This window comes from Patagioenas fasciata, chromosome 1 (genome assembly GCF_037038585.1).
Source record: "Patagioenas fasciata isolate bPatFas1 chromosome 1, bPatFas1.hap1, whole genome shotgun sequence".
In the NCBI taxonomy this organism is placed as follows: domain Eukaryota; kingdom Metazoa; phylum Chordata; class Aves; order Columbiformes; family Columbidae; genus Patagioenas; species Patagioenas fasciata.
This window is the reverse complement of record NC_092520.1, coordinates 203,258,274-203,285,184: the sequence shown is the minus strand read 5'-3', so window position 1 is coordinate 203,285,184 and position 26,911 is coordinate 203,258,274. Positions and strand designations below refer to the sequence as shown.

Below are 26,911 nucleotides of genomic sequence, written 5' to 3'. Positions count from 1 at the left end.
GGGGCCAAGGAGCAGATGGGAACCTGAGTGAGGGTGGTGAAACACTTGGCAGGTGATAGAAATAGATTTTTATATAGTAAAAACTGCCACCCCTCTCTTTGTTATACCCTCTTCTGTGTTAACACCCATCTGAGCTACCAGCTCCTGTGGCCACAGTAACCGGCATTAAAAATTATGCCCACGTACAACTCAATAAACTGAAGTGCGAGACCTCCAAATGGAGGAAAAAACACTGTGTGAACACTCGTAATATCCAAGTAAGTGTCTACCGTTGGTTTTCCTGGCCACACCTCAAAGCCCGTCTCTCGCTGGGTCCCTCCCTGCCATGAGCAGAACCAGTGGACCACAGCATCCCTCTTCTTCTCCAGCTCGGGCAGCCTTCCCGGACTCCCGCTCAGCACCGACGCGGGTGCCACGGGCAGCACGCTGGGGACGCGGCAGGACCCCTCGCTGCGGCCCCGCGGGGCTCGGCCCGCCCGGCGGAGTCGAGGCCACCCGGGAGGCGCCCGAGGGGCAGCCGGGGAGCCCCGAGGGGCGCCTGCAGCCCCCGCGCCAACTTGTCCCGGGGCGCCCCCTCCCGGCCGGGGCGGGGAGATGGGCTGGGGGGTCGCCGCGCTCCCCCGCTGCTCGCCGGGTGCTGCTCCCCCTTCCCGGGCCGCTCTCCGCCTTCTGCCGGCCGTGCCAGGCAGCCTCTCTCTCGGCCTTCACTACCGGGTCAGGCGAGGCGGGAGCGGCGATGCAGCGCCCGCCTCGCTCCGGCACCGACACCGACACCCCTCCTCCTCCTCCTCCCCCCGCCGCGTCCGTCCCCTCCCTCTTCCCTCCCTCCCCGCTGCCAGTTTCTCTACAACTAGTACATCCACGCACAGGCAGGGTCCCGGCCGCCGCGGCTGCCATGGATATCAGCTAAAGCCGGACGGAGAGGGCAGAGAGGCGCTCCCCGACCCAGCTCCCCAGCCCCGCGGGGCCGCCGCGCCCTCCCTCCCGCCGGCCGGCAGCAGCGGCGGCCGCTCCCCGCCCCGAGCCTGCTCCGGAGGAGCCCGGCTGCCCCGGGGAGGGTGGGGAAGAGAGGGAGGGAGGGAAGAAGCACGGAATACAGGGAGGGAGTCGGGCAGAGCATCCCCACGGCAATGTCCAAGGGCTTGAAGAAGAAAAACCACTGGACGAGCCGAGTCCACGAGATCGTGATCGTGAGGAACCCGGAGGGGCAGCTGGGCTTCGAGTTGAAGGGGGGCGCCGAGAACGGGCAGTTCCCCTACCTGGGGGAGGTGAAGCCCGGCAAGGTGGCCTATGAGGGCGGCAGCAAGTTAGTGCCGGAGGAGCTGCTGCTGGAGGTGAACGAGACCCCCGTGGCCGGGCTCACCATCAGGGATGTGCTGGCCGTGATCAAGCACTGCAAGGACCCCATCCGGCTCAAGTGCGTCAAGCAAGGTAAGGCTGACACGGCCCCCAAATCCACCCCCCACCCCCTTCGGGAGCCGGGGCAGGTCTCGGGGGGAGCAACTTTGTTGCTGCAGTTTGACTTTCCCCCTCCCCGCCAGAGCCGCCCCCTCCCCGCCGGCGGGGGGAGGATGCGAGCGGCGCTGCGCGGTGCCCGCAGCCGGGCGAATTAAATGTGCGTCAGTGACAGCGCTTCGCCATGCCGCGGGAGGGGACGGGGGGGCGGCGGCGGCGCCGGGCACCCCCCCTGCATCCCCATGCGCCGGCACCGGCCGCCCCTCCGGTGGCTGCTGCTGCTGGCGACGGGGCCGGAGGAGCGGCCGGGGCGGGCTGCGGAGCGGGGCTCGCCCTTGCCTCCTGGGCTTGGGGGCAGGGGCTTGCCGCTGCTGCGCGCCGGGTCCCTGTGGCATCAAGGGCGGCTTTAGCATCTCTTAAGTGTCATTAGCGGGAAAGTCATTCATTTGATCCCCGGTGAAAACGGTCGCCTAATCCCAGGGAGCGAGGAGCTCTGAAAAAAGTGTGAGGGAGAAGCAAGGAGAAACTTTCGGGAGAGAACGGTCTACTTTTGCTTCTCCTCGGTTACTCGTATTTATTTTTGAAGTACTTTAATAGGTTCATGCGTTTCCAGGAAAGTCAACAGAGAAGAGATGCCACAGATGCTGTTTACATGTTTGTTTCTGTCCTCTTTAAACTATGCTGAGCTGGGCTGTCATCAGCTGAACGCTTGCAGGCAGTTTCTGGTACCCCAGCAGCGTTTCTGAAGCAGAGGAGCCGTGAGTCCGTAGGTGCACCTTGGACACGGATGGTGCAGCGGCTGCACACGCGTTGCTGGAGTGCGCAGTTCAGCCGGGCACTAAACGCAGCCCTCGAAAATTTAGGGATTTCTGCAGTGGGCAGATCTTAGATGCCGTGCATCAGAGACCGTTGTACTCTAACTATAGCTGGCAGCCTTTGCTCAGAGGACATACAGGAGAGTTCTTCTGACATTTGGTATAATTTTGTAATTTAACTTCCTCATTTAAACTGGTGGTTTATTGTTTAAATTTGTGATACTTCTGAATGCTTGAAAGATATGCCAGTTATAAGTTTATCCAAACATGGCAGAACCAGTAGAAAGAATTTGACTTTCACTCAGGCCTTCAGAATGTGCTTTATGATATATTCAGCTATCTACGTAAGGTCAAACCTGTAACTGAAGATACAATCTGGGATTTTTCTATTTGTCCTCTGGGTAAGTTGAGCAACATGTTGTAGATCCTATCTTGATTGTCAGGCAATGCAGGGAGACAAAATAGTTTATGTGATAAGTGAAAATTAGAAAGGAGTATAATAGATTCTGGCTTGCAGTGTAGTGTCATCTCTGGTCACCTGAACTCCAGGAAACCTGCTTTGTACTTTCCTCTTTTTATCAATAATTTTAGTGCGAGTGGTCTTACTGTGGTGGGATTCAAAAAGAAGCAGCAATGGAAGTGTCAAGAAGTTAAGGATACATTGTCTGTGAAGTTACTTAAATTATTTTTTCTTTGCAGAAATCCTATAGATGCTTTACAGTAATGCCAGTTTAAGGTTATGTTCATTTACTATGTGAAACAGTCTCTGTCCCACCTCTTCACTGTTTTTGTAATATTTCTCTTAAAGCAATTACCAGTGATTCACTAATGTCTGCACCCTTAATAAAGATATCTGTCATACATGAATTAGGGACATTAGTCAGGCTTTTAGTCCATGGATTGCTGCAAGTTTCTTGAATGAGACATGAAGCATGCATTCTGAATTTTGCCTAGTTTATATCTCCAAGGAGTTCTACTTCAGTATGCTAACACACTACGCTTTTGATGCGAGTCCTCAAAGCACTGGCCAGATGACTGCGTGTTTGGAAATGACAGTTCAGCAGAGATTCTTGGACTGAGAGAGAGTTCCTGGCTGGAATGATCTTTCATCCTTTACTTTGCCAAAGGGAGAGGCCTTCTGGATCCAACTTCCGTTTTTTTTAGAAAAATGTCAATGGTTTGTGTATTTTACCTCCTGACTCCTCCTTCAGTGTCACTCAGTCTAATCTCTGCACCCCTGGATCACAAATCACAGACAGCAGGCGTCTCTTTACAGGAACAAATTACTATTCCCCAACTGTACTTTGCAGCAGAGTGTCGGAGAGAAAAAACTGGACAATAAAATGTTTATATGTTTTTGTTACTTTTATTATCTTTTTAATTATAAAACAACTTTAGCATGCTGGAACAAGGTTAATGAGTCCATTATAATTGTTTCTGCATAATTTATCAATGATATCTCTGTAAATTAGAATAGTGTGACCTTGAATGCACCATGTGACTGTAGCTGCTTCTTCAGTGCTGCCTAGGAATAAAGTCAGAGAGAAATATGAAGGTAGGGCACAACTATTTATAATGTGGTTCTTAAGAGACTGTGAGTACGTATCTTATTTGAAAGTTTTGAAAATTCACTTGCAGATGAAATCAGGGAATGGCTAATTCAGTTTACAGGAGTTAGCTTGGCTGTTTTGAAGTATGGAAAATAAAGGTGCTTTCATGCTTTTTCATTACATTGTGTTTGATTAAACACCCCCCTCTTCGAAATAATGAAACACTTATCACATCACGAGATTAAGTACTTCTTTAAAATAAGTCCAATGGAGCTGAATGTCTTGAGCTAAAAATATTAACTTAGAAATAACAATCATATAATGTAGGAGTTGCTGTATATCATCAGGAGAAGTAAACATCATGAGAAACTAATTAGCACTTCCACGTTATGATCTGACATACAATTCTCCTAAGTATGACTCCAAATAAACAAGGTTTTAATGCAGGAAATTATTGCCTGGTTTTGCATGGGGAGAAAAGATTGTAAGAGCCATTATTATTATTACTATTATTATTATTATTATTATTATTATTAAACCTAATTGTAGGAATTCACAGAGATGTATTCCTTAGAGACTATTTCCTGTTTGGGTTTTTTTTTGTTATTTTTTTCTTGCAAGCCGCTTATTGTGCTACGGTTGGCAGAATCACGGAGATTCTCTTAAAACACGTGGGGCAAAATGTTGGCCCAGATGAAGTCAATGGCAAACCTGTCCTTCACATCAGATGAAGAAGACAGGATTTCCACTGTAAAGTTCAATGCTTTTTTGAATATATACCTTTCAGCGGGATAATTTTGTACAGCAGTCAAATTAGTTTGCCATATTTGCAGATGTTATGCATTCTTACCTTCTGCTGTTTCTGGTAAAGAGAAGAGCCTTACTCTTTCTGAAAAAAATACTTGTGAATTTCAAAGGTGATTGTTTTTATATGCAGAACTGTTCAGACTAAGTACTATCTTCTTCCCACAGATGCACAGATGCATAGTTTTAAAAGTAGCAATGTATTGAGGAAAGAAATCCTAATTTGGATAAGTAATCACACGGAGAAGAGTCATGTGAGGAGCAATGTTGTCTCCAGTTGCACGTTCTCTTCGTCACTGCTGCCTCAGATCCACAGCATCTTTCTCCAGTAATTCCCATCAGTAGGTGATTCATGTCCATGATGTGCGCAGACTCCCATACAGCTTTGGTTTTAGTTTGAAGAGTTGTAGGAGCAGCCCACTCAGCTATACTGCATAAACCACGGTCTTTATTCTTTGCATAGAGTTATAAACTTCCACAGAGGCACTGAGCAGAATCCCACTAACGTGGATTTCAGAACTCAGGACCATTGTAGCAGATTTTGTCCTGGAGTTGCTGCCTGACATGTCTCCTCCTCAAGGAAAATGGTTTGGACATGCCAAGTAACCAGGTGATCTGACCAACTGAGCAATTAAATTTAGTTTTAGAAGCATTTAGTTGTATGACTGTTTGAAAATAGTAGTTGAACAACTTTCATGCTTTATATTGACACTTCCTCATGTCTCAGATTTGACTCTAAATCTTCAGACTTGCTAAGCTTCAACCCATAATGCTTTAGCTCCTTATGCAAAAAGGCATTTAGTACACATGATGTAAGTAGGGACTTGAAACCAGTTTTACTTTCTCAATCTAATAATTTACTTAGGAGTAACTATATGCTGAAATGTTTTCCTGAATACAGATGGATTTAAGCATATTTGCAAGTAGTTTCCCAGTCAGAAGATTTGGACCCTCTTTAGGCTGGAAACAAGAGTACCGGTGTCTGAGCTGACTGGAGATCCTCATCCTTCACATCCCAGTCCTGGAACTGGTGACACTGGTTTCCCAGCAAAGAGTAAAGGGACAGGACAGTATTGTCCCAGCACCCAGTGAATTGTGGCTCAGGGATTTAGTAACTTCGTAGTGTTGTGTGTTGTTTTTTTTTTTTTTTTTTAATGAGTTCATCTGTTAGTTTTGCAATTAAAACCTGGTTTACAGTTGGCCTTGTTTATATATATATATATATATATATACATACATATATAATTTTATTTATTTTAAAACTCTGTGTCAAGCCTTTCAGAGAAGTAGAGGAATGTTTTGGTTTTCCAAAGTTTTTCCCTGCTCATGTAAATACCATGTCAGCTGGTTAAAATGTTACTATTTTGCTTCAGACTTTTTCATACATGTTACCTATAGATAGTTATGTTTTTAAGAAATATTTTGGGTATTTAAATTCATCAGTAATTCTCTTCTGTGTTCATTAAAATACTCCGTGCATACAGATTGTCTTTTTGTGTTTTTTCTTCCTGGGTATCAACAGATACTGTTTTCCAAGATGTGAATGTTGGATAAAGTTTTCTTCACTAATATAAAGAACAATATTTTATATTAGAAAGCTGCATGATTTTCCTAAATTAAAAAAAAAAAAAAATTACAAGCATCTAGCAAAAACAAAACTCAAAGAACTATGAAAACCTACATGGTTGCACTTCAGGTATATAATGCAAAGACAGTATTTGAAAATCAACTGTCCTTCATACCTACTCCTTTTTCGTAACTTGTGCTCATTAGAATTTTACTAACTCCAGAAATCAGATTCAGAGTTCTCTTTTTACCATTAGTTTATGTCATTCTTATGCTTGCCTGTCTTAATTTAAAGACCATTGCAGCTGACTTCTGACTCATGTAGCTGGTGATTTATTCTTCAGCTCCTCTACAGAGATTGTGATGTTTCATGTCAGGAACTCTGTGTGTTCACTGGCAGTAGAATTATATTCATCAGTCTTTTTCCTTCTCTGAGAATTACGAATGTGTCATTAAAGGATGGGGCCATGACTTTGTTAATACATCATTTCCTTGAATAAATGAAATAATTGAGACTGCTTGGCTTATTTCTGTTGAGTCACATATGGTAAAGTTCATCTCACACTAACACCTGTCCATCTGTTGATACTGTTGACATCAAAGGCAAGTACTGGCATGAGGGGGTAAAACTACATCTGACTTACTTTATGTATCCTGTAGCCTCACCTGCATTAATTCAGTGTTTCATGAACTATATGGATTCTGAGCTTTTGCTTTCAGTGTTCATGATTTCTTACTTCTTATAGGTAAGGACCTCCTTTCATAACGTGAAAGAATTAATAAATTATTCATCTACATTTTTTTTGTATACAAGCAGTGGTGTATATATGGAAAAAGTGCTCCTTCAGAAGGGATTTATGTGAGCAGGTAGTCATAACTATGATTTAGAAAGAGTGATGGAGGGAAAAGTGCTGCAGTGGTTGTAGAAGCAGATGTTTCTTGTTCTGCATCATAGAGGTGTCAATGAATTTAAAGAAGGGAAACTTTTTTTGCTGGAGAGCACCAGGGCAAGAGTTGAGGAGCATAGTACTATTGCTTGACTGTGTTAACATTCTGGAAGCATTTGTTTGAATTCCATACTTATAATATGTGTTTACAAATATATGAGTATACATATACATCTCTGGTTTGCTTTTTGGGGTTTTTTTGAGAGCTATGGGTAGGGCTTTTTATCGTTGAGAGGTTGAGAGTGTGTAAGACTTTGTGTAGTATTGCTACACTACGGTATAATATATATGCTGTGCTATAATGTATAACTATATTTATAGGCCACAACACTAATCTAGAATGTTTTTCATAGAAGTTTTGATGCATATATGTAAGGTAGATACAATGAACAGTATGTGCAGTACGGCACAGGTTTCTGCAGTAGGAAATAAAATCGTCATAAACTTTGGAATAAGATTGACCAGCTGCCTACCCAAGCAGGTGCAATCTATAGCATGGAGTTCAGAGGTGTTGATTTCAGTAGCAAAGTGCTTATCTACGGTTTTTGTTACTGAATTTCATTGCAATGCTGGCCTTAACTAAATTTTCTAAAATCACAGAGGTGGTGATTGCAACAGTATCTCTTCAGCACACCTGATTTATTACAAATCAGCTTGCTTTCAACCTCATGGAGATCTACCCAGTGGGAAAGTGTAATAGTCTTGATGACCACTTGTAAAGCTTTCTCACTGTAGGCTGAAGCTACCACAGTGGAAAAGTGGAAAAACAGATGGAAGCAAGACAAAAGGAAGAGAGCGAAGGGCTTTAACAAAAAGGAATTTTACATAACACTCCTAAACTGGACAAAAATTCTCACTGGTAATTGATAATCTCTAAAACAATACTTACGGTTTGAATGTTCTTTTAACAGTAGCCTAAAAAGTCTCATTTATTAAAACCTCCTATAGGTAATTTGGACTCTTCACTAGAAGTTTAGTTGACAGAAGGCTGTTGTTTGTTTATATCTGCCATATATTTACCGTTTTTACAATGTGTAAATGAACCACAAATGCATTATTTCTGCATTCAGCGAGCACAGGCAGATTGCTGGGATCCAGACATCTTAATCAAAAGGTGTGTTGCTGTCAACACAGCACTTGCAGGTGTCTTCTCATTCATATATGTTATGATTAGTAATATATGAATAATGCTGTTTCAGTTTGCTTATCAGCTTCAGATCTTTCTCCTGGATGTCTTTGATTATTTTCACAATTCACAAACTAAAGATAAAGAAAAGACAAGGAATAAAATGGAGAAAGTTAAATGTGGGAGAGAAAGTCCCAGGAAAAAAAATTCAGAGATTCTTAAACTAAAATATTACTGGTTTTAGAAATCACATATTCTGTCATATTCAAGAGAGACCGTACAGCCCTGAGGAGGTTCTTTAGCACAGGGAAAATCAACACAGGGAACACGCATTTCCCAGGTCTGTCTTAGTTCCTCAAAATATGTTGAAATCTCATGCTGAGCAAAAGCTGGCTCTCTAAAATACCCACAATTGATTCATTCCAATGAAAAAATTGCCTTTATTCTTCTTTAGCTGAAATCATGAGTTGCCCTTAATGCATCTGTTAATATGTTTCTGTCCCAAGTTCCCACCAAAGTAGGGTGAAACAATGGTGCTTCCTGAGAAAGGGGGGAAACACTTATTTATATTGGATGACACATATTTGTGGTAGTGTGACTTTCATATGTTTGTGACAGTCCCACAAAACAGAGATTTACCAGGTAGTGTTGAGTTACCATCATGCCAGAACTGCATGTGGGTCCCTTGCTACTGAAGTGGCACCTTGACCTCCCTGGCTCGCTTTCTGCATCCTCCTTCTCTGGAACTGAAATGGTTGTGGTGCCGTTGACCTTCAGGAGTAATGCTGGCCCACAAACACCGAGTAACTTCTATGCCTTTATTTTTTCAGACCTCTGACCTTGGGAAGCAAGGGTTACAGTTCAGGTGATCAAGACCATGTGAAAATGGAAGAAAAACCCAAGCATGCCTGTGTTTTATGGTCTGCAGATGAAGCAGAGGGGCTATGTCCACTAGCAGAAAAAATCCATAGGTGAAATAATGGCTGCTCACATTTCTATGTTAGTTTGTTGACTCTCTTGAATCATTTTTCATTCAGATCAGTGTCCTTCGAGGAGCTCCCCCATATACCTTTTATTTCTTGCAGAACATGGAGCCCTACCTGCCACCAATGTCCTTATTTCTTGCCTGCTCCCACAACCTTTCTGCTGCTGAAGCATCTTTGTTCAGGGCTTCTTGTGCCCCTGAAGTTCACCTTGACCCTTTCAAGTACTGTGCCTTTCAGGTCTGGCATTAGCACCAACTAGTTCATTCTGAGCAGTAAGATATTTCTGCCCTCCATGCTTGAATTTACTTCAGAAAGCATGCAGAAACTTGTTTTGACTCAGAATTTTGGCATTCCATGATTCCAGATCATTCCTGTTCTGAGGGGAGCAAGGCTGGTATAACAATCTCCCATTGTCCCTGGTCTGGAAGATACGTGACACAGCCTTGACAACATATGGTAGTCTCTATAGCCATTGGTGCAGTCATTTTATTGAATTATGCAGAATTATTAAATTGTTCGCAGAGTCCCCAGATTATCACACTGGGGACCAGGGTTTTCCTTTGGGAGTCTGTTAGGTCAGACACTGAGAACAAAATTGAAGAAATATTGTGTCCTCAGTGTGCAGAAAAAAAAAACAACCAAACATTTTATAATTATGAGTGGTGCTGGTAGATTTCCGAGGAATAGCAGAACAACTGGTAAATAATAGTAGGAATATAATGAGCAAAATTTTCTACACTGTATACTAGCAAGTAAATTGTGTAGCTGTGTTAATGTAACATTAGTAGTCCAGAGTGGAAATCCTTCCTGGAAACTGGTACAAGTAGTATATTATTACTTACCTATTTAATCTTGCTGTCTTCATGTCTCACATTGTCCTTGCATTTGTCAAAATGTAATATGGAATATGATTTGTTAAATTGCACATTTTATGTGGGTTTTTTTTAACTAAAAAAAATCTAGCTTTGTTTCCTTCATGGCAATCTTCAATTAATCTGCATATTTCTGATAAAGTATATTAATTTCATAAAGCCACACCTAACTCCTGCTGCAGAGGCTGAAAGGAAACAAAATTAGGGCCTCAGTCTCATTCCAGGACATCTGTTTAACATGTAAGTTGTTACAACACACTCTTTTTGTTTGCTTGATTTTAAACTCAGATTGAAACTGAGGAACAGTCCTATTTGTGCCCTGTATGAGTTACCCTGAATAGCTGCATTCCCATGGCTGGGTCTTTAACTAGTATGAAATGAAATGGCTGTGTTAGTTTCTATTATTTCCTTACTAAGTCCTTCTTTGTGCTAAAACTGCATTAATAAATGTCACATAAGCCTCTCTTATGCTTCTAAAATGATACGCTAGTATATAACAAGAATTAATCCCGTTATATTTTAATTCTCTGTCCTTGTGTTTTTATAGGAACAGCATTTTATACTTCAATGTGTTGCAGAGTCCTGTTGCAGACCGGGTGCTCCCATCGTGGCAGCCCGATTCTCACGGAGTGGGAAAGGCAGCAGCTGCCAAACTCTTATAGCAGATTGGGGCAGGAGGTGAACACCTTTTCCATTTAAACTCTTGTGTGCTTTGCTTAGGTAAAGTGTAATTACCCCCCCAGTTTTCTTGAACACCCACTACACTATTCTTTTGCAAAACTCTCCTCAAAGCTCAGTTGGGCTGAGATGCCAACTCTGCACTTGACAACGTGAGGTGATGTGCTGTGACTCCTGTTCGTTATATTGACAGTGATTGTTTTTGCTGGTATTTCTGATTTCTCTTTCCGTGTGGGTTTGTTATATCTGCCTGTTGTCTCATGCATAAAGTCTGAAACCTTTTGGTGAGAGGAACTGCCTTTTTGTTATAGCAACTAGCATGACATTTTCAAGTTGTGAGTCTGTAGTTTCTATGGCAATGTAAGTAAGTATTCACATTAAATTCAGAGTTAGCCATAATGACTTTCTTGGTAATAGTTATTGAAAATACTTTGTATCATTTTTACACAGGATCTGTAACTCAAATTGACAGTGTTTCAGTCTTGGTGATAGAAGCTGTGAAGTGGATAAAAGTTGAGCAATAGGATTTGCAAGAAAATACCCAGTTGTGACTAATGTGGAGCATCTATTATTGGTAGCACTGGTCTGTTGTCTCATGGTCTTTCCATTACAGCTACTGTTAGTGAAGTCTGTTTACAAAACCTTAGCTATTCTAAATACAAAGAATATAATTCCTGAACAATTTAGGTTTTTTATTTTATCTACTCCATTTACTTGAAGAAGAACATTTTCCCCCTGTAAACTTGTACAAGAATTACTGGAATTTCTGATAAGCCAGTAAAAAGCTTTTTCAACACTCACTCTCTTTGGTCATTTTCCAGTAAAAATAGCATAAAAGATTTCAGGAAAAGAATGCATCACAGCACTGGAGGTTTTGTTGAGAAAATAAAGGAAAATCAAGATGTTGCATTTTCTTAATTAAAATTAAAAGTCAGTGATTAAAATATTAATTAAAAAGCCTTCTGGATTAATGTTTATATTGTGTTTTTATGTCATGCCTGTGTACTGTAATACACTTCTGAACAGATGAACCCATAAAATTTAAAAATGTCTCCTTTAAATACATGTAAAATATTTTACGGGTTTGTGTACATTTAATTAGATTTGAAGAAGTATTACAGCCACGTTGCCTTGATAAGGATTCACATTCTTGTGTGTGTTTTAAGGCTAATAAAATTAATTTTTCTAACTGTAAAAGTTGGAGAAACTGAAGCTTTTTTTTTGCTTACCTGAGAAATCACTTCCTGCACGTGAAGAGGGCAGTATCAGTTTCTCTTAGTGAATGTAGGAGATCCAATAGCATTCTTTAGGGTCATTATTAGGTAGTTTTCTACTAGGTAGTAAGCATCTTTTTCACCTCTTGCTGTAGGAACTGGTTGCAGTGAGCTACAGATTTCATCCCTCTCTATCTGCACGCTGTTGGCCAGATAGTGAGGAGGAGGAGGATGCTGGGAAAGGGATTTGCAGCTGAGACATTACAACAGAAGTCTTCAGATGTATCCCTCTAAACACTAATATTACTCTTGTTATCGAACTATATTAATAGCTTCCAGATTCTAAAGATCCTTTACATGAAGAGTTTATTCAGGCTCCTCACCAACCTCCGTTGGAGGGAAGCTTAGGTGGTATAAAACTTTCCTCGCAGCTTTGATTTCCTGATCTAGGCTATAAGATGTTATTAAAATCTCCTAGGAATTGTTGAGTTTCACAGTGGTAGTGACTATATTTTCATCATGTGTGATGTGTTTTTATGTTTGTTTGTTAATTTGTTTGTTTTTAATGTTTACAGCCTGTCTAGCTTTTTGGAGAGAAAACATTTACCAATAGAACTGGCGCTGTATCTCTGCACTGTAATTGCTTAGGTTTTTATTTTTATTCTTTAAAAAATGATTCCTTAAAACATTAAAGTGAAATCAGATCTCATGGAGGCAGGTATAATACTACAAGCTGTCAGTGAGAAACAACTGCTGACCCAGAGGGTTTATAAAGGCTAATTAGACACAGCGGATAGGTAGGAAGAGACAGAACTGCATGGTGGTGAAATGACTTGCCAAAAATCTCAGATCAATCAATAACAGAGTGAAGAACCCTGCAATGCAATTTAAAAGTCTATGCAAGCAGTACTGTGTCCAGGTAAAGGCACACAAACTGAAAAACCTCGCTTTGCTGTTCAGTGAGGATTTCTATTGATTGCTTGAGTAAAATATATTTGTAGGCATTTTTTTATATTCCGTGACAAATCACGTGTAAAGCAGAAACACTGTCAATAGCAAACAATCACAAGCGTGGAAAGATCTGCACAGAGGAGTGTGATGGAGTGTTGTCTCCTGAAATAAAAGGCCTTTCAGAAATATACTGGAGGTGGCAAAGTGTAGGAAAATGAAGTGATACACATTTACACATTTTAATGAGATATTTATGTTTTCTCCCAGTGCTAAGTGGACATGTAGGTACACCAACCACACTGTGTATTTATGAACATTTTTCTGGCCTGTTAAAGCTGCTGCCTGATGAGTGGCTCATTATAAGTAATTTGTGGGGGGGGTCGAGGGATTTATTTTTAAATTTAATTTAATTTAATTTTATTTTGTTTTGGAAATATGAGGAGTCCTAAAAATGTTACCACAGGCAAAGTTTGACTTGCAAAGTGACACGTACAAAATACTAATGAAAAACCCAGTGAGAGCCTCTCACGTTTCACAGTGCCGGGGGACTTCAGATTGGCTTTGGTGGATGGTAGCAACTTTCAGAATCCTGATATTGCCATCTTTTGACACTGATCGGGTGGGGTTATTGTCAGAATTGTAGATTTAGCCGACTTGCAAAAAGTTAAGGAGAATCCTAGATTTAGCCCAACTTGTAAAAAGTTAGGTATAGGGTTTAGAGTTGTCATCCCTCCAAATGACTGAGGAGTTGCAGAGGAGTGGGACTATGTTGGCATTCTGAGGACATGCAGCAGTGCTAGGCAGGGCTCCATTAAAGCCATTTCAGTTGCCGTTACATCGAAGGTTATACTTGGTGGCTCTGTACTTTTGTCACTCTGTGGAGAGCTGTTGGTCCCTCTTTGTGCTTTCACCCCCTTCGCTTTGGCATCAGTTTCTCATTTCTCACTGGAAGCTCTTCACTCCCACTCCCTTGGAGGTGCTGGGATGAAGGACAGGGAGGGGGGCTCCCCAGCACTTATCTGGTGTGAGGAACGTCTACTTGAGCTGCTGGAGTATGTTTCACTGTGAGGATCTTCTAGAATGTCTCTATGTCGTCCTCTTTCAGTGCCTGGGGCCTGTGCAGAGTTTAAGAAACAATCAGTGAGAGATAAGAGTAGGATTTTGCCTTGTAACAAGTAGTGAGACTTAGGTCTTGCTGAATCCACCTTCCTTTTCTGGAAAAAGGAGTTGCGTAACATTAACAGTGACATCCAGCTGAGGTTCTGCAATCCTTATTTTAATCCCTTTTTATGTACCACAATACCTCTAGGTGCTTTAAATAAAACTGGCACAAGCCAGTGCAGCACATTATGGACACCTGAACTGATGAAAAAGATCATATCTCCTTTTGACAACCATGTACTACTGTTCGCACCCTTTGTTATGTAGCTAGTTCGATAGGACTTTGATCATGAAGTTGATAATGAGTGCACTGTTGCCCTGCATTTGCATTCTTAATTTGTAGAGACTTTGTACAGGTGCAGTCATTTGTAGGACTAAGGACGGTGGAAAAGGTAAAAAGCAGATGTCTCCAGCCTGAAAAAGTGCAGCCAGTTCGCAGTGCATGGCAGTACTGCACAAGAATTTGGTACAGAAGATAGAGAATGTTCTCTGCAGCCAGTATACTCAGGCAGTAAGTGAGATGAGTGGGACTTTTGGCTCAGGCACCAGAGTGAACAATCCATACTACTGTATTTGATGGAACAGCCCTGGGATCATTCCACTCCCAGGACCATCATTAGCTCTTTGCTGTCCTGAATTCAGCCAGCCTTTGGGCTGTTCACGCATGCTGAATGTCCTTGTAGCAGGGGATGAAAATAGCTGTGTTTGAAGGGCGCTGGGGTCATCCTGCCCTGGAGAGTACTGAGTTTTTTCTTGTATATGTGTGTGTCTTCCACTGTCATCAGAAGGATGGGACAGCCAAAGCTGCACAGAGTGCTAGGGCCAACCATATCCCAAAACAGACGAGTGAACAGGGAATAGCTAGCTAGGTGGTGGTGAACCTGAGCTTTGCCTCTGGGAATGATGGATGGAGCACCATAAAGCTGTCTCCAAACACAGGCTTGCAAGCAGGTAACCTGAATGGGCTCCTAAACCGACTCATAGACCGTCCTGTGGAGCAGGTCTGTACAGTAACCTCCGGTGACCCTTGTTGCAGGACTGCTCTTGGGTAAGAAGTCCTCAACTACTCTTTGAAAGATTTCCTTCTTTCTCCTCCATTTTGTTTTTTAAAAGCACAAAATGAAACCAGATGCCAACCCTTCAAAATTTTTTTTGAAGCACAATCTGTATTTTCTGACCAGTGTTTCTCAGCATAGTTTTACCTGTCCAACTCGAGAGCAAGTGCTCGCTGCCCCATTGCTGGACATGGATCATGCATAGCAAGAAGAGTGCCAGCTGCTCAGTCACCAACTACTTGCAGCTTTTAAGTTCCTGTTCAGAAGCCTTCCTACCAAGAGACAGCCACATCTCATGTGTATCTTTTAACATCTGATGGATCGCAGAACCAGTGTGGCATCGCTCCAAGTCAAAAGTTTATGCACGTTTATTCACGTTTTGCCTGAAAACAGTGTTGTGTGTCACTGCTGAGAGGCAATTTCTGACCAAATCCAGGAACAGCCTAGCCTCTGTGTCTCTATAGTCTTATTTTTTCCCCCCTTGGGCTGGCAGCTACAGATAGTGCTGTCTCCTGAAGACAACCTGCAGTTAGGCAGGGTGGACCTGCAGTGCATTATTTACACAGGAATTTTTCAGAGGGAAGCAGAACAGATAGGGAGAAAACCCCCCAACGAGACAATTCACCCAAGCCTCCAAGTTAAAGAAACCTCTTTATATTTTAAATCGATTTCTTAATATTTTCCTGTTATGAGGAGCATATCTGTTGAATTTGCAGTAATTATTTTCTAAATCAAATGGTTAAATTTTGTTATAAATGATAGATGACTTTACAAATACCACATTCTTTTTCTGACCCCTTTCTTCACCATTTGCTGCTCTAACCCACACACTGCAAGGGCTCTTTGACTGCCCTGAATACTTGGAATTTTTTGTAAAACATGTCTTCAAAAGTAGAAGGGACCTGTAGCAGAGAGGCTCCATCTTTGTGTCCTATAGGGTGTTTTACGCATTTGGGGCTTTATATAAGAAAAAAGAAACCACTGCATTTGGAAAACAGAATAATCAATTTGATTAACAATATTATAGGTTGTATAAGTTCCGAATTTGGCTTTGAGGGGCTAGGAACTGCAGTGTTCTCAGAGCATGAATTGCAGATGTTCTGTAGCTTTCAGGGTGAGACAGACATTTCCTACAGCGTCTGAGCCCATGGAGCTGCCCGTGCTAAGATCCCCACCCCGTGCTGAAGTCCTCACAGCTGGACGCGGCTGCCATCCCCAGCAGCGCTTCAGGAGCTGCTGCTTCTGCCTGCTCCAGCCCAGGGATGGCCATGACTACTTCCACCTGTGGTTTTTTATTAGTCAGCTTGGAGATCTTCCTTCAGCTCATTTTCCTCTGAAAAACGCTCGACTGTTGACAGTCAGCTGGGTGTCATGTTTGCTTGCAAAACACCTGCAACAACACATAATTTCTGGTTCGCTTATGTCAAACAAGACAGCCAAGAATTACATGCCCCTGCTGATTTATGCTATACTGGTTGGAATTACATTGGAAATGCATGAATTTCATGTGTCTTGCTGAGCTGTGCTTTATTTTTGTGTGCCAATATCAACTACTCAGGGCAGTTTCATATCAGTATTATCGAGTTCACAGCACTGTGTGGGATATTTTGTGTTTCTCTTCTAGGAGAATTGCCAGTTGGCTGTTTGTAGATCTTGCATTTCTGTGCGTTAGAGCTGTGTTTTAAAGGTTTATAATTGAGTTTTGCTTACTAAAACTGTCTGCAAGCAATGCCTGTAATTTGTTTCTGTCTTAAAACTGTTTATGAAAAAAGGAAATTTTAGATTGTCTTGTTTTTCAGAAAGGTTTGCAAAGTATTTCTGTAATTGCTTATTGAAAGTATAAAGAATAATCTGGCCAGCAAAGAAAAGTGAGGAAAGAGGAAAAGAAGAGGTAGGAGTGGAAGACAGTGCTGAGCAATTCCATTCAGTTGCTTTACAGTCTACAAAGATTTGTCAGTCTGCAGTGCTGGTGCTACTGCCTGAGAATTTCCACTGCTGTGACATCTTTTCAGAATACAGATCCCAGCACAGGATGCTTCAGTTGTTTTTTGAGAAGTCCAGCATCTAACGTAAGAGCTGGGAAGTTTCACTGGGAGTGGGAGATGTCCTGACTCCTGAGCCCGGATGTGTGGGAAGGGCTGTGCCACAGGTGGGAGGTGGCAGAGGCCTGGAGCTGGTGTCCTCACCCTGACCATGGAGGGGAAGGTTCGAGCCTTTCGTCCTGCAGGAGAAAGGAGGGAGGTTGCTCTCCCCAGGGAGGTGATTCCAGTCCATTTTGCTCATGAAAACCATGGAAGACAGAGGGCAGTTGTGCTTTTAGCCCTGGGACAGCTGCCCCCACTCCATTCTTGCTGCCCATCTCAAGAGGAACTTTGCTTCTCTCCTGTTTCCTCCGACATCCCTTCCAGCCAGACTGGCACCTCAAGAGGGACAATCTGCCAAGGGCTTCACACTGAGTATTGCAGAGAAGTGCTGCCCTGTCCTGGCTCTGTCGCATGTCCCCACTGCCGCAGGAGCCCAGTGCTGAGGCTCTGGCTCCGTGTGGAGTCACCGCCGTGCTGGCCTGAAGGGTCACCCACCAATGATCTCTTGGCTGTCCTACATCCCTCTGCTTGGCTGAGTGTCCCACAGGTTTGGGAGCGAGACAGAGGCCAGTGCTCTTGGCTGGCTCCTCCGCGGTGCCTCGCGAGCCAGAATCGGCATGCAGATATGCATTGAAAAGCCTCATCTTAACAGCTCGTTAAAGCTGTTTGTTGTCCTTCATCATACAATACAGTTCAGCTGGGCAAAGGAGATAAATCCACTTTGTCTAGAAAAGTTATATATGCCTCTCCATTTTTGTGAATCTGTATGGAGAAACTGTATGTTTAATGCAGAACTGGCTAAGTAGCATTCAGAATTTTATTCAAACCAATAGAACCAATGATTTCCAAATTAAAAAAAAATCTATCTTTTCATCCAAGTTTTGTAAAGCATGTTATGTATGTAAAATATCCTTTTTTGTTTTTTTTTTTTTTTTTTTCTGATTTAGGGAATGCTTTTTAAATTTTATTAGTGTAAGAGGCTCAGTTTTCCTGTACTACATCAAAAGAGATCCAGAGCAACCCTGTGTGTTGGGTCCTTACTGGTATCTTGGGTATGTTCGGCATCGATCAAATAAACACTCTCCTGTATCACAGTCTTTGGTCCTGTGATTTGCAGGGGGTTAAGTGTATCACCTCACAGTGTTTCAAAGATGTGCTTGTGCCTGGGGTTCAGCATGGGCTGGGCACGGGGGGCTGTGGTGGAGGTACGGGTGGATGGAGAAAGGGCTGCATGGCCACTCCTTACCGTGCTAAGACCTACCAGTCACTTTTTGAAAGCTCACTTTTGTATTTATTTATAGGCATGTATGTATGTATGTAGTATAGGGACATACCATAGCCATGGGAAAAGAGCTGTGGTCTGTAATATTTTTCATTTGATGCAGTGTTGAGATCACAGAATCACAGAATGTCAGGGATGGGAAGGGACCTCGAAAGCTCATCCAGTCCAATCCCCCTGCCAGAGCAGGAACACTTAGATGAGGCTACACAGGAAGATGTCCAGAGGGGTTTGAATGTCTCCAGAGTAGGAGACTCCACAACCCCTCTGGGCAGCCTGTTCCAGGCTCTGTCACCCTCACTGTGAAGAAGTTTCTTCTCATACTTAAGTGGAACCTCTTGTGTTCTGGTTTGAACACATTGCCCCTTGTCCTACCATTGGTTGTCACCGGGAAGAGCCTGGCTCCATCCTTGTGACACTCACCCTTTATATATTTATAAACATTAATGAGATACGATAATATCGGTATTTGGTTTGTTACCTTTTTTAAAGTGGCAAATATACAAATACTTTCAGTATTTTCTGAAATGTAGATTTTAAGGTATTTTAGTAAATTAGGCAATGGACAAGTAGTCAGGAGATCAGGGCTCTGCCTGTTTCTCTAGAAACCTTAAATAAGTTTCTCAGTGTCTCTGTCTTAGTTCCCCAGTGATAATACAATCCCCAATGATAATAAAATCATATAGAGTATTAAACTAATAGTAGGTCTGTTTCTCAGAAGGATGTTCTAAGGGTAACTTCATTAATAGTTGTGGTGCATTTGTCTGCCATAGTAATAACGGTCACATACTAATATGATGTAGAGACATGTAATTGCTAATTATTCAGTATTGACCTGATCCTTGAAAACTAAACTTGGAAAGCTGAATCTTATCTTGTGTAAATAAGAGATAATTTATATGTATATTTTGGTTGTTTTTTTTTTTTTTTTTTTTTTTTTTTTAGTTCAAGGATGTATTTGTTTTGTTCGGTGGCTCAAGATGTTTTCCTTATCAGTTTTGAGACAATCATAGGATGAAGTCAGTGATATTTTTTACTATGTCTTTCTGAGAAGTATCTTTTCTTCTACTATAATTTTTCCAGAGGGATAGTTTGCCTTTGCTATCTGGGAGGGGTAAGGAGGATGCTCACTGAGTGCATTATCCTTCTCCTTTCACCAGGGTAGAACGTGTGCTGAAGGTTTTATTTAAGCATTTCTTTAATACCTATGGCCAAGTGTTTGGACTCTGGGGTAGTTCCAGACAATTTAATTCTGTACTTTCCAGCAGAACTGTACTAGTAGAAGTTAATGTTGTTTGTGATTGTTATCTTTCCACTAGATTTTTCTCCTGAGGGTATGTGAACACTGTGGAAGACATCTGGACAAAAATACATCCCTGTGTTGTTTTTCTTCTACATTTTTCTCATTCTGCGATTTGTCAATTTTATTTCTTTATATAAAGAATCTACCTTCTAAATTTTATTTCTTTTCCTTTCTGAGCTGTTGCACTTCATTGTCATCCAAATTCATACTTTTGGGCATTCTCTTGTTTGTTGAAGAGGCAGCACTGAAAGGGAAGAGTTATAAAACTCCTGGTCTCAGTCAATACTGAAGGTAACTAGATTTGACTCATAATCTGTGTCTGCTGGATTTTAATTGCCCAGATCCTATAGGCTGATTGCAATATTTCTGTGAAGTTAAGAGAACTAGATGTATACAGGATAAGGCAAAAAAAAAATACAAGGTCCCACTTCACAATGAAGTTTTAAACTTGGTTCCAAATGAAGTGGTTTTGAAAGGAAAAAAGTTCAAGTTGCTCTGATCTTTCTGTTTTATACTAAAGATATTGACTTTCAGCATTTTTTTTGTGAAGATATTGATTCTTTTATGCACTTTCAAACTGTTTGAGATTTGTTAGGTAGCTTGTTAAGAATATTAAATTCCAGGACCGGGGTTGTTTGTTGTTGTCAGGTATCAGGTAAGATAGGGTGCCATCTTCTTTTGTTTTGCCTCAAAGTGTTTTTTCAAAACTATGGTTAGTTTATTTGCACAGTCATGAAAGAACAATTATTTAAAAGGAAAATAATTCACCTCCCTGAAAAAATACAAGATTTAAAAAGGCTAAATTTGATTATTTATATTTAGAGATTTTTACCCACAGTTAGGGGACAAAATCTGCTGTCAGTTAAAACATTGGAAATCCTGATTAAATTTGCTGTGGAATTGTTCTGGATTCCTGGACAAAACTGAAAACATAATATGCTCCACTTATTTGTTTTCATTTTCGTATACCAGAGACTGTCATTACTCTATTTACAGGGACTGTATCTGAGTTTACTGAAGATAGGTATTTTCTATTTTGTTTTTTTTTATTTATCCCTCCGAAGTTAGGTTGAATTCCCTATATTGAGTAGAAGGGACCAAAATATTTGGCTTGGATGCATAGCAAACTGTTATTCAACAGAACATTAACTTTCAGGCACTCCATATTTCTGTTCTATATTGCTGTTTTATTATTTATCATAATGTCCAGTATGAGGAGTTGCGGGGGAAGGATTTGTTGTTCAGTCTTCTGGAGCATGAAAGCTGAACTCTAGCTTGAAGTGGTCTTTGGTTCCATCTTTCTACACAGCTATAAATACCTTAATCCATCTGATATTCATGTCATTCACATATAGATTAAGAACCAGTATTGTAAATTTTCATCGTCTTTTGTGTAATCTGCTGCTCACGAAGCAATTGAGAGGGAGGAGCCTATGAAGTCCAATTGCACTTCCTCAGCACAAGCTCTTAGCCAATACATAAAAAAGCATTTTTTATATTTTGTTAAATAAATGGTAAATAATGGTAAATAAAATAATGGTAAATTACTATGGCAAACCTGTATTCAGAAGGGATCAGTACTGCACCACAGATGATGTAAGAACCAGAAAAAAAGCTCAAATTCAGGTGGCTGCATCACAGTGGCTGAAAAAACAGTTTGTAGGGGAAGCATTTGCTTAAGGTTGGTACTGTGATCACAGTATCTGGGAAAAAAGCAGTAACACTTTTTTTTTTTTTTTTTTTTGCATTCTGAGCAAAATTCAAGCTCTTGTCAGATTTGCTTTTTAAAAATTCCCCGTCAGGTGTGAAGCAGGTAAACAAGTAGATTTTGCCAAGCAGCTGTATAAGCCTTGAGAACATTTTTATCATTTCTCATAAATATGTTTTAATATAAACCCTGAAGTTTAGAAATAATAGGAAGTTCTACTACAGATTAATCCATAGGGTAGTTAAAATTAGTATCAAGTTTAGCTAGAATGAAAGACGAATATTTTTTCTATATATAATAAATGCAAGAGCAACCTATGCAATAATTAAGACTTGTATCTAACCAAATTGATCAAAAGTCTTTTGAAGCTGAAAATACTATTTGGCAATCCTACCGGAGACTCACCAGAGAAATTGGGAGTATTTAGATTTTTTCTTCTTATTGTTTTAATCTGTTTACTTTTTATTATATGTTGAGCAATTCTACTCTGTACTGATGTTAGAATTACAGATATTTGACATGTTTTGATAGTAAGCCTTAGTATCAAAAGGCCTAAATCCATTTGTTAGAGTGAAGTGCTGAAACTGAGGTGAAATTGAGATGATTTTCACAGCTTCTCTGAATCATCATTAATGTCATTTGGAAATGCGAATGTCTAACTGCAATAAGTAAACATCTAGATTTTAATCCGTGAGGATAAAATAGGGAAGTATTGCCTTTCAGAGTCCAAATTATTACTCAGGTTTATAATTTCATGGTGGAATTTAACAAGAAATTCAAACTTCATCTGCAGAGTATTTACCCAGAAGAATTCATTTTGGCTATGTTAAAATGTTACTTTAGTTTAAAAAATCTAAATCAATTTTAAAGGGCACTTTTTAAAAAGTGTTCTTCAAATGAGTTTCAATAATGAGAACACAGAAGTGAAGAGTGAATATGTGTGTTGGTTTTGATGTCTTTTCACTGCATGGTAAAAGAATAAACTATTCTTCCTTTCTCTGACCACTGAAGATAAAATTTACCTCATTTGCGTGTTATATTGATTCATATGTTGTGAAAACATTTTGTACAGAAGAAAAGCAGATTTGGTCTCTTATTTGTGATGTGCTCAGAGTCATGTGATTTAATCACTTTGGGTAGTAACTGGAACAGATAATCCCCTTGGAGCTTAAGGAAGTGCTCCAAAATCAGGGTATGATCTTGTGATCCTTGATTACTTGGCCAAGGACCATGAGCCCTATTTCTAAAGATTGGTGCTGAAAGGTGTAAAAGCAGACAGTGAGATTTTCAGGTGCTTTAGGCACCTAGGAAACCTTTACTTGACAGCTGCGTCTTTTTACACTCCCAGATTTTTTTCTGGATATTCCCCACTGTGTGCTAATATGGGATTATGAACGGGAAGCCTGTATTTTGTTCTAACCTAAATATGTTCATGATTAAATGTAAGAATGTGAATCAACCCATTCTAATTCCTAAATGGATTAAAGAAAAGCGGAGTCGATGTCCTCTTTTAAAAACAGAGGAGACCTTTTCTTCAGTGGTTTGACTGAGGGTCTTCTCCTTTCTTCAGCTTGTTCACTGAGGGTGTGTGAATGCAGGAGAGAGGGAAAACTTGTTACCCAGCTGGCTCCAAGCTTTTGGATGAGTTGGTTGGAACAACAGTACCCCTTAAGATCACTGAAGAGGCTTTGTTTTTTTGTTTTGTTTGTTTGTTTGTTTGTTTGTTTTGTTTTGTTTCCTTATCTGTGAATCTCTTACTAAAGGAAGAATGCCTGTTTGTAGTTGGTGTGGTGTTCAGGAGTTCACCAACCCTGGGACTGTAGTGGCCCCCACAGCCCCTTCCTCTCTTCAGACTCTCTGAACAAGATGACGGGTGCACAGGGGGTGGGTTTGGACCATCTGATTTTTCTACCTTGGCACATGTTGGTCAGACCCTGAATCCACCTTAGTTCTTCAGCTAGCTGCATGTTTTTCTGTCCTGTTCTTCCCCGTCCTATGTGCCACCACCTTAGGAAGGGACATCTCTTTAATGCCGTGTATAAGACTTTTACTTATGTTGTAAAACTTTGTTTACATTTGCAGAAATGGAGAAATGGGTGGAAATACCTTCTTAAACTTGGGAACAGGTTATGGAAAATAGTTGAGATCAAAAGTACAAGCTACGGAAGAGAGGGGACTTTGATGGATGTTGAGCCTCTGCGAGGCATTAAAGTTTATGGTGGCAGATGACAGATGGGGTTTTTTTGTCTCTTTTTTCTTTTTTTTTTCCTAGCAACTGCAGGTGAACTGCATTTTAATTTTGTTTTATTATCATCTGCAGCAGGAATATCTGGAACTGTTTGGAGATAGCTCCTAAGCTAATTATTGCAGAATCCAAATACCTGAACACAAATAAAAAAGCTATATAGGATTTTTCTTTGCTCTAGCTGCTTAACAGCTTATGTTTGAAGAATGATTTCAGCGTCTCGGGTCTAGAATGGAATACCAATACCCAGTTCTGACTGAAGAATGATGCTTTTGCTTTCTTTTAGTGAATAGCAGCATCCTGAAAAATCAAAACATCTGTGCTATCTTCCCCATAGGAGCATGTGCAACCACTGTGCACTAGTTTGGATGTTAAAATACATACTGCCTAGACTAGGTGAACAATTTTTTAAGTTGCCTTCATACATATTTATATGAGTGAATGTGAATTATTAGAGTGTCTCACTTGTCTTTACACTTCATAGTTGAAATTTATGCCTATATCATCAGGTATCCATTACACTCTGACATTTCACTGCTCAGCCACTTTCCCAGAGGATAATTTATTTATTCTTTTTATCTACTTGTTTATCAAACTAGTATAGAAAGGAGTTTTACATAAGGGAAAATGAGGTTTTGGCTGCAAGAAGGAAATATGGAGCATAAGAAAACAGCTAGAAACCCTGCAGGCTAAGAGGATGCTGTGTTTCATGGTGTTGTTACTCCTTCAGTGGTACATCAATACTATATGATGTCAGAAGCAACCCCTGCAGTTTCCCAGCCACAGTGTCTTGTGAAGACTCTGAGTCAGCAGATAATGGAGACAAATTTGGGATTTGAGAGAGCCCTTAAAAGAGACTTTATTCTTTTTCCTTTTTTTTTTTTTTTAATTGACATTAAAAAAAACCAACAGAACTTCCTAAAAACACTTTCTTGGTCTTTCTATATTTAAATCCTTTTGTTCTTATTCGAGTGTTATTTTCGTAACACTTTGTTTCAGTCTGGTCTGTTTAGGTTTTTATACTACTCTCTATTGTTTCTGAGTGCATTTGAATACTATATAAAATGACATAGCAAACATCTGTCACACGTTACTGTTTTATCCTCTCCCCAGGGAAGAATCATGCCTGCAGTGCTGTATTTTTGTAAGACACTTGTTGTTGGTTTGGGGGTTTTTTTTATGCTATATATGTGTTGCTGTAACTTTATGTTAGAGCAGGATGGCTCAAAGGGAATCATTTGTACTTGGAGGAGAAGGAGGTGAACGTTGTGAGTTATTATCTGAATGTCTCCCATATAAATATAGGAAGGGGTGGCAATACTCAGCCACTTGCTCTCTCCTTTCAATATTTGCTGGTATTTTTGTGGTGTTTTCTGACGTGCGCTAAGAGATTTTTGTGGGAAAGCTAAAGCTTTTGGTTCAGCACGTGGTAAAGTCAGTGGTCATTCTGGTTTGTGTTTGTGATCCACTTCCAGCTTCTGCCAGAAGTCTCTTGGACAACCCCTGTCCCATCAGAGGTGACAGGCGGGAACAACCTGCAGATACGGTCAGACATCCTGAGCACTGTGTTAAGTACGAGCCCTCACGGTGGCAGAGGTGTGTTGTACACGAACGTCTAGCCGAGGAAAGGGAGATAATCATGACCTCTGTGAACTGTACACAACAGGGTATGGTGTTAGGAATTGCCTGGATGTCTCTGCTACAGTGACCAGTTGGTAGGAGCTTCAGGCTACAAAGTGACATTGACTGGCAGAGAGATCACTGCGAGTGACTCCCCATGCTTTGGAGAAAGCTGGCTGCAAAACCTGCTTGTTCAGTTCTAGCCAACTGCTCTTGATTGTCTTGGAAGAGATTAAATAGTTGCTTGAGTCCCGGATGAAGAAGCTACTGGAGCAGGTGATTCTTTCCCTCTCCCTTAAAAAATGCACAGAAAATCTATGGTCCCCTTTTAACAGAAACAACTTTTATTTTTTATGAACAATTGCATGATTTTAGAGCTACATTTAAATTACTTTCTCATTTTCTTTGCATGATTTTTCCAGGATTGTATAGGATGTGCTGTAACAGTATTAGTTTTTGTGTGAAGTTTCCTTTTACTGAATAATGCTTTAGGTGATTGTGCAATATCACACTTAGAGTTGCAGAGGTGCTAATTCTAGACTTGTGGATTTATCAGCAAAGGTTCAGCTGAGTCTGGCATTTCTTGGATAACATCTTGTAGCATGTCTCATTTTAGGATTTATAGTTTTTTAGCATAGGAAGCACTATTACTGTCACATGATTGACTCTGCCTCATACTCACCATTTAACTTTAATAGATGGGTTTTTCTCTTGAGGGCTTTAAGGTGGTGTTTTGGTTTTTGGTGTTGTGTGGGGGTTTTTTTGTTTGTTTTAAGTCAAGCTTATCTTTTAGAAATATGTACCATCTTGGTTTAATGTCCTTAAGGGATGAGAAATTAATGATAGGTGAACTGTTCCACAGTTAATTATTCAAACTCTTAAAGAAATTTATTTCTAGTTTATGTTTCTAGCTTTAACTTCCAATTGTTGAACTTTTTTTAAGGATTTGAATGAAAATTAAAGCAATCTCTAGTATCAAAAATATCGTCATACTTGTCTTTGGAGAGGAAGATGAGATTGCTTCTTGACCTTCTATGTGCAAACTCCACACCTGAACTTTGTTCAGTAATATCCATTTTCCAGATCTCCAGTTGTTTCTGTAGATCCTTTTGAACTCCTTCTAATTTATCAACATCTGTTTAAAATACAGACACCAAAGTTGAGTCCGGTATTCGATTATTGATCTTATGAAGCCGAAATGCTAATAATGAATCTGAGCACTGTTTGAATATTCACCTTCTTATCCATGCAACGCTGATGCACTGGATCGCATGTGTTATCCACCACTTAGTCCAACTATATAGCTTCTTTTTCTAAGACACGGAGAACGGTAGGATTTATGCCTGATTAGGCAATACCTTCTGCATGAACAGAGCTGTGAATTGTGAAACTGGACCTTGTCTCCTTACTTACACGCTCCAGAATGTGTGTGTATCATACCGCGTTACTTTAAAGTCATAAGTGTTTTGTGTAAAAGTCACCATTCTGACAA

General features: G+C 40.8%; 1 protein-coding gene across 18 annotated transcripts in view; it reads left to right on the top strand.

Annotated features, from left to right (window-relative positions):
• The first annotated feature begins 744 nt into the window (after window positions 1-744).
• MAGI2 (membrane associated guanylate kinase, WW and PDZ domain containing 2) overlaps window positions 745-26,911 on the top strand; it is a 745,411-nt gene continuing 719,244 nt past the window's right edge. For 6 of the 18 annotated variants that reach the window (XM_071803465.1, XM_071803462.1, XM_071803463.1 and 3 more), the window contains exon 1: window positions 746-1,431. In XM_071803465.1, the coding sequence (XP_071659566.1) occupies window positions 1,131-1,431 (301 nt within the window). In that variant the 5' untranslated portion in view covers window positions 746-1,130. Of the gene's footprint in view, window positions 1,432-26,911 lie in introns of all 18 variants that reach the window. The other 12 variants (XM_071803464.1, XM_071803467.1, XM_071803466.1 and 9 more) reach the window with 6 other exon arrangements.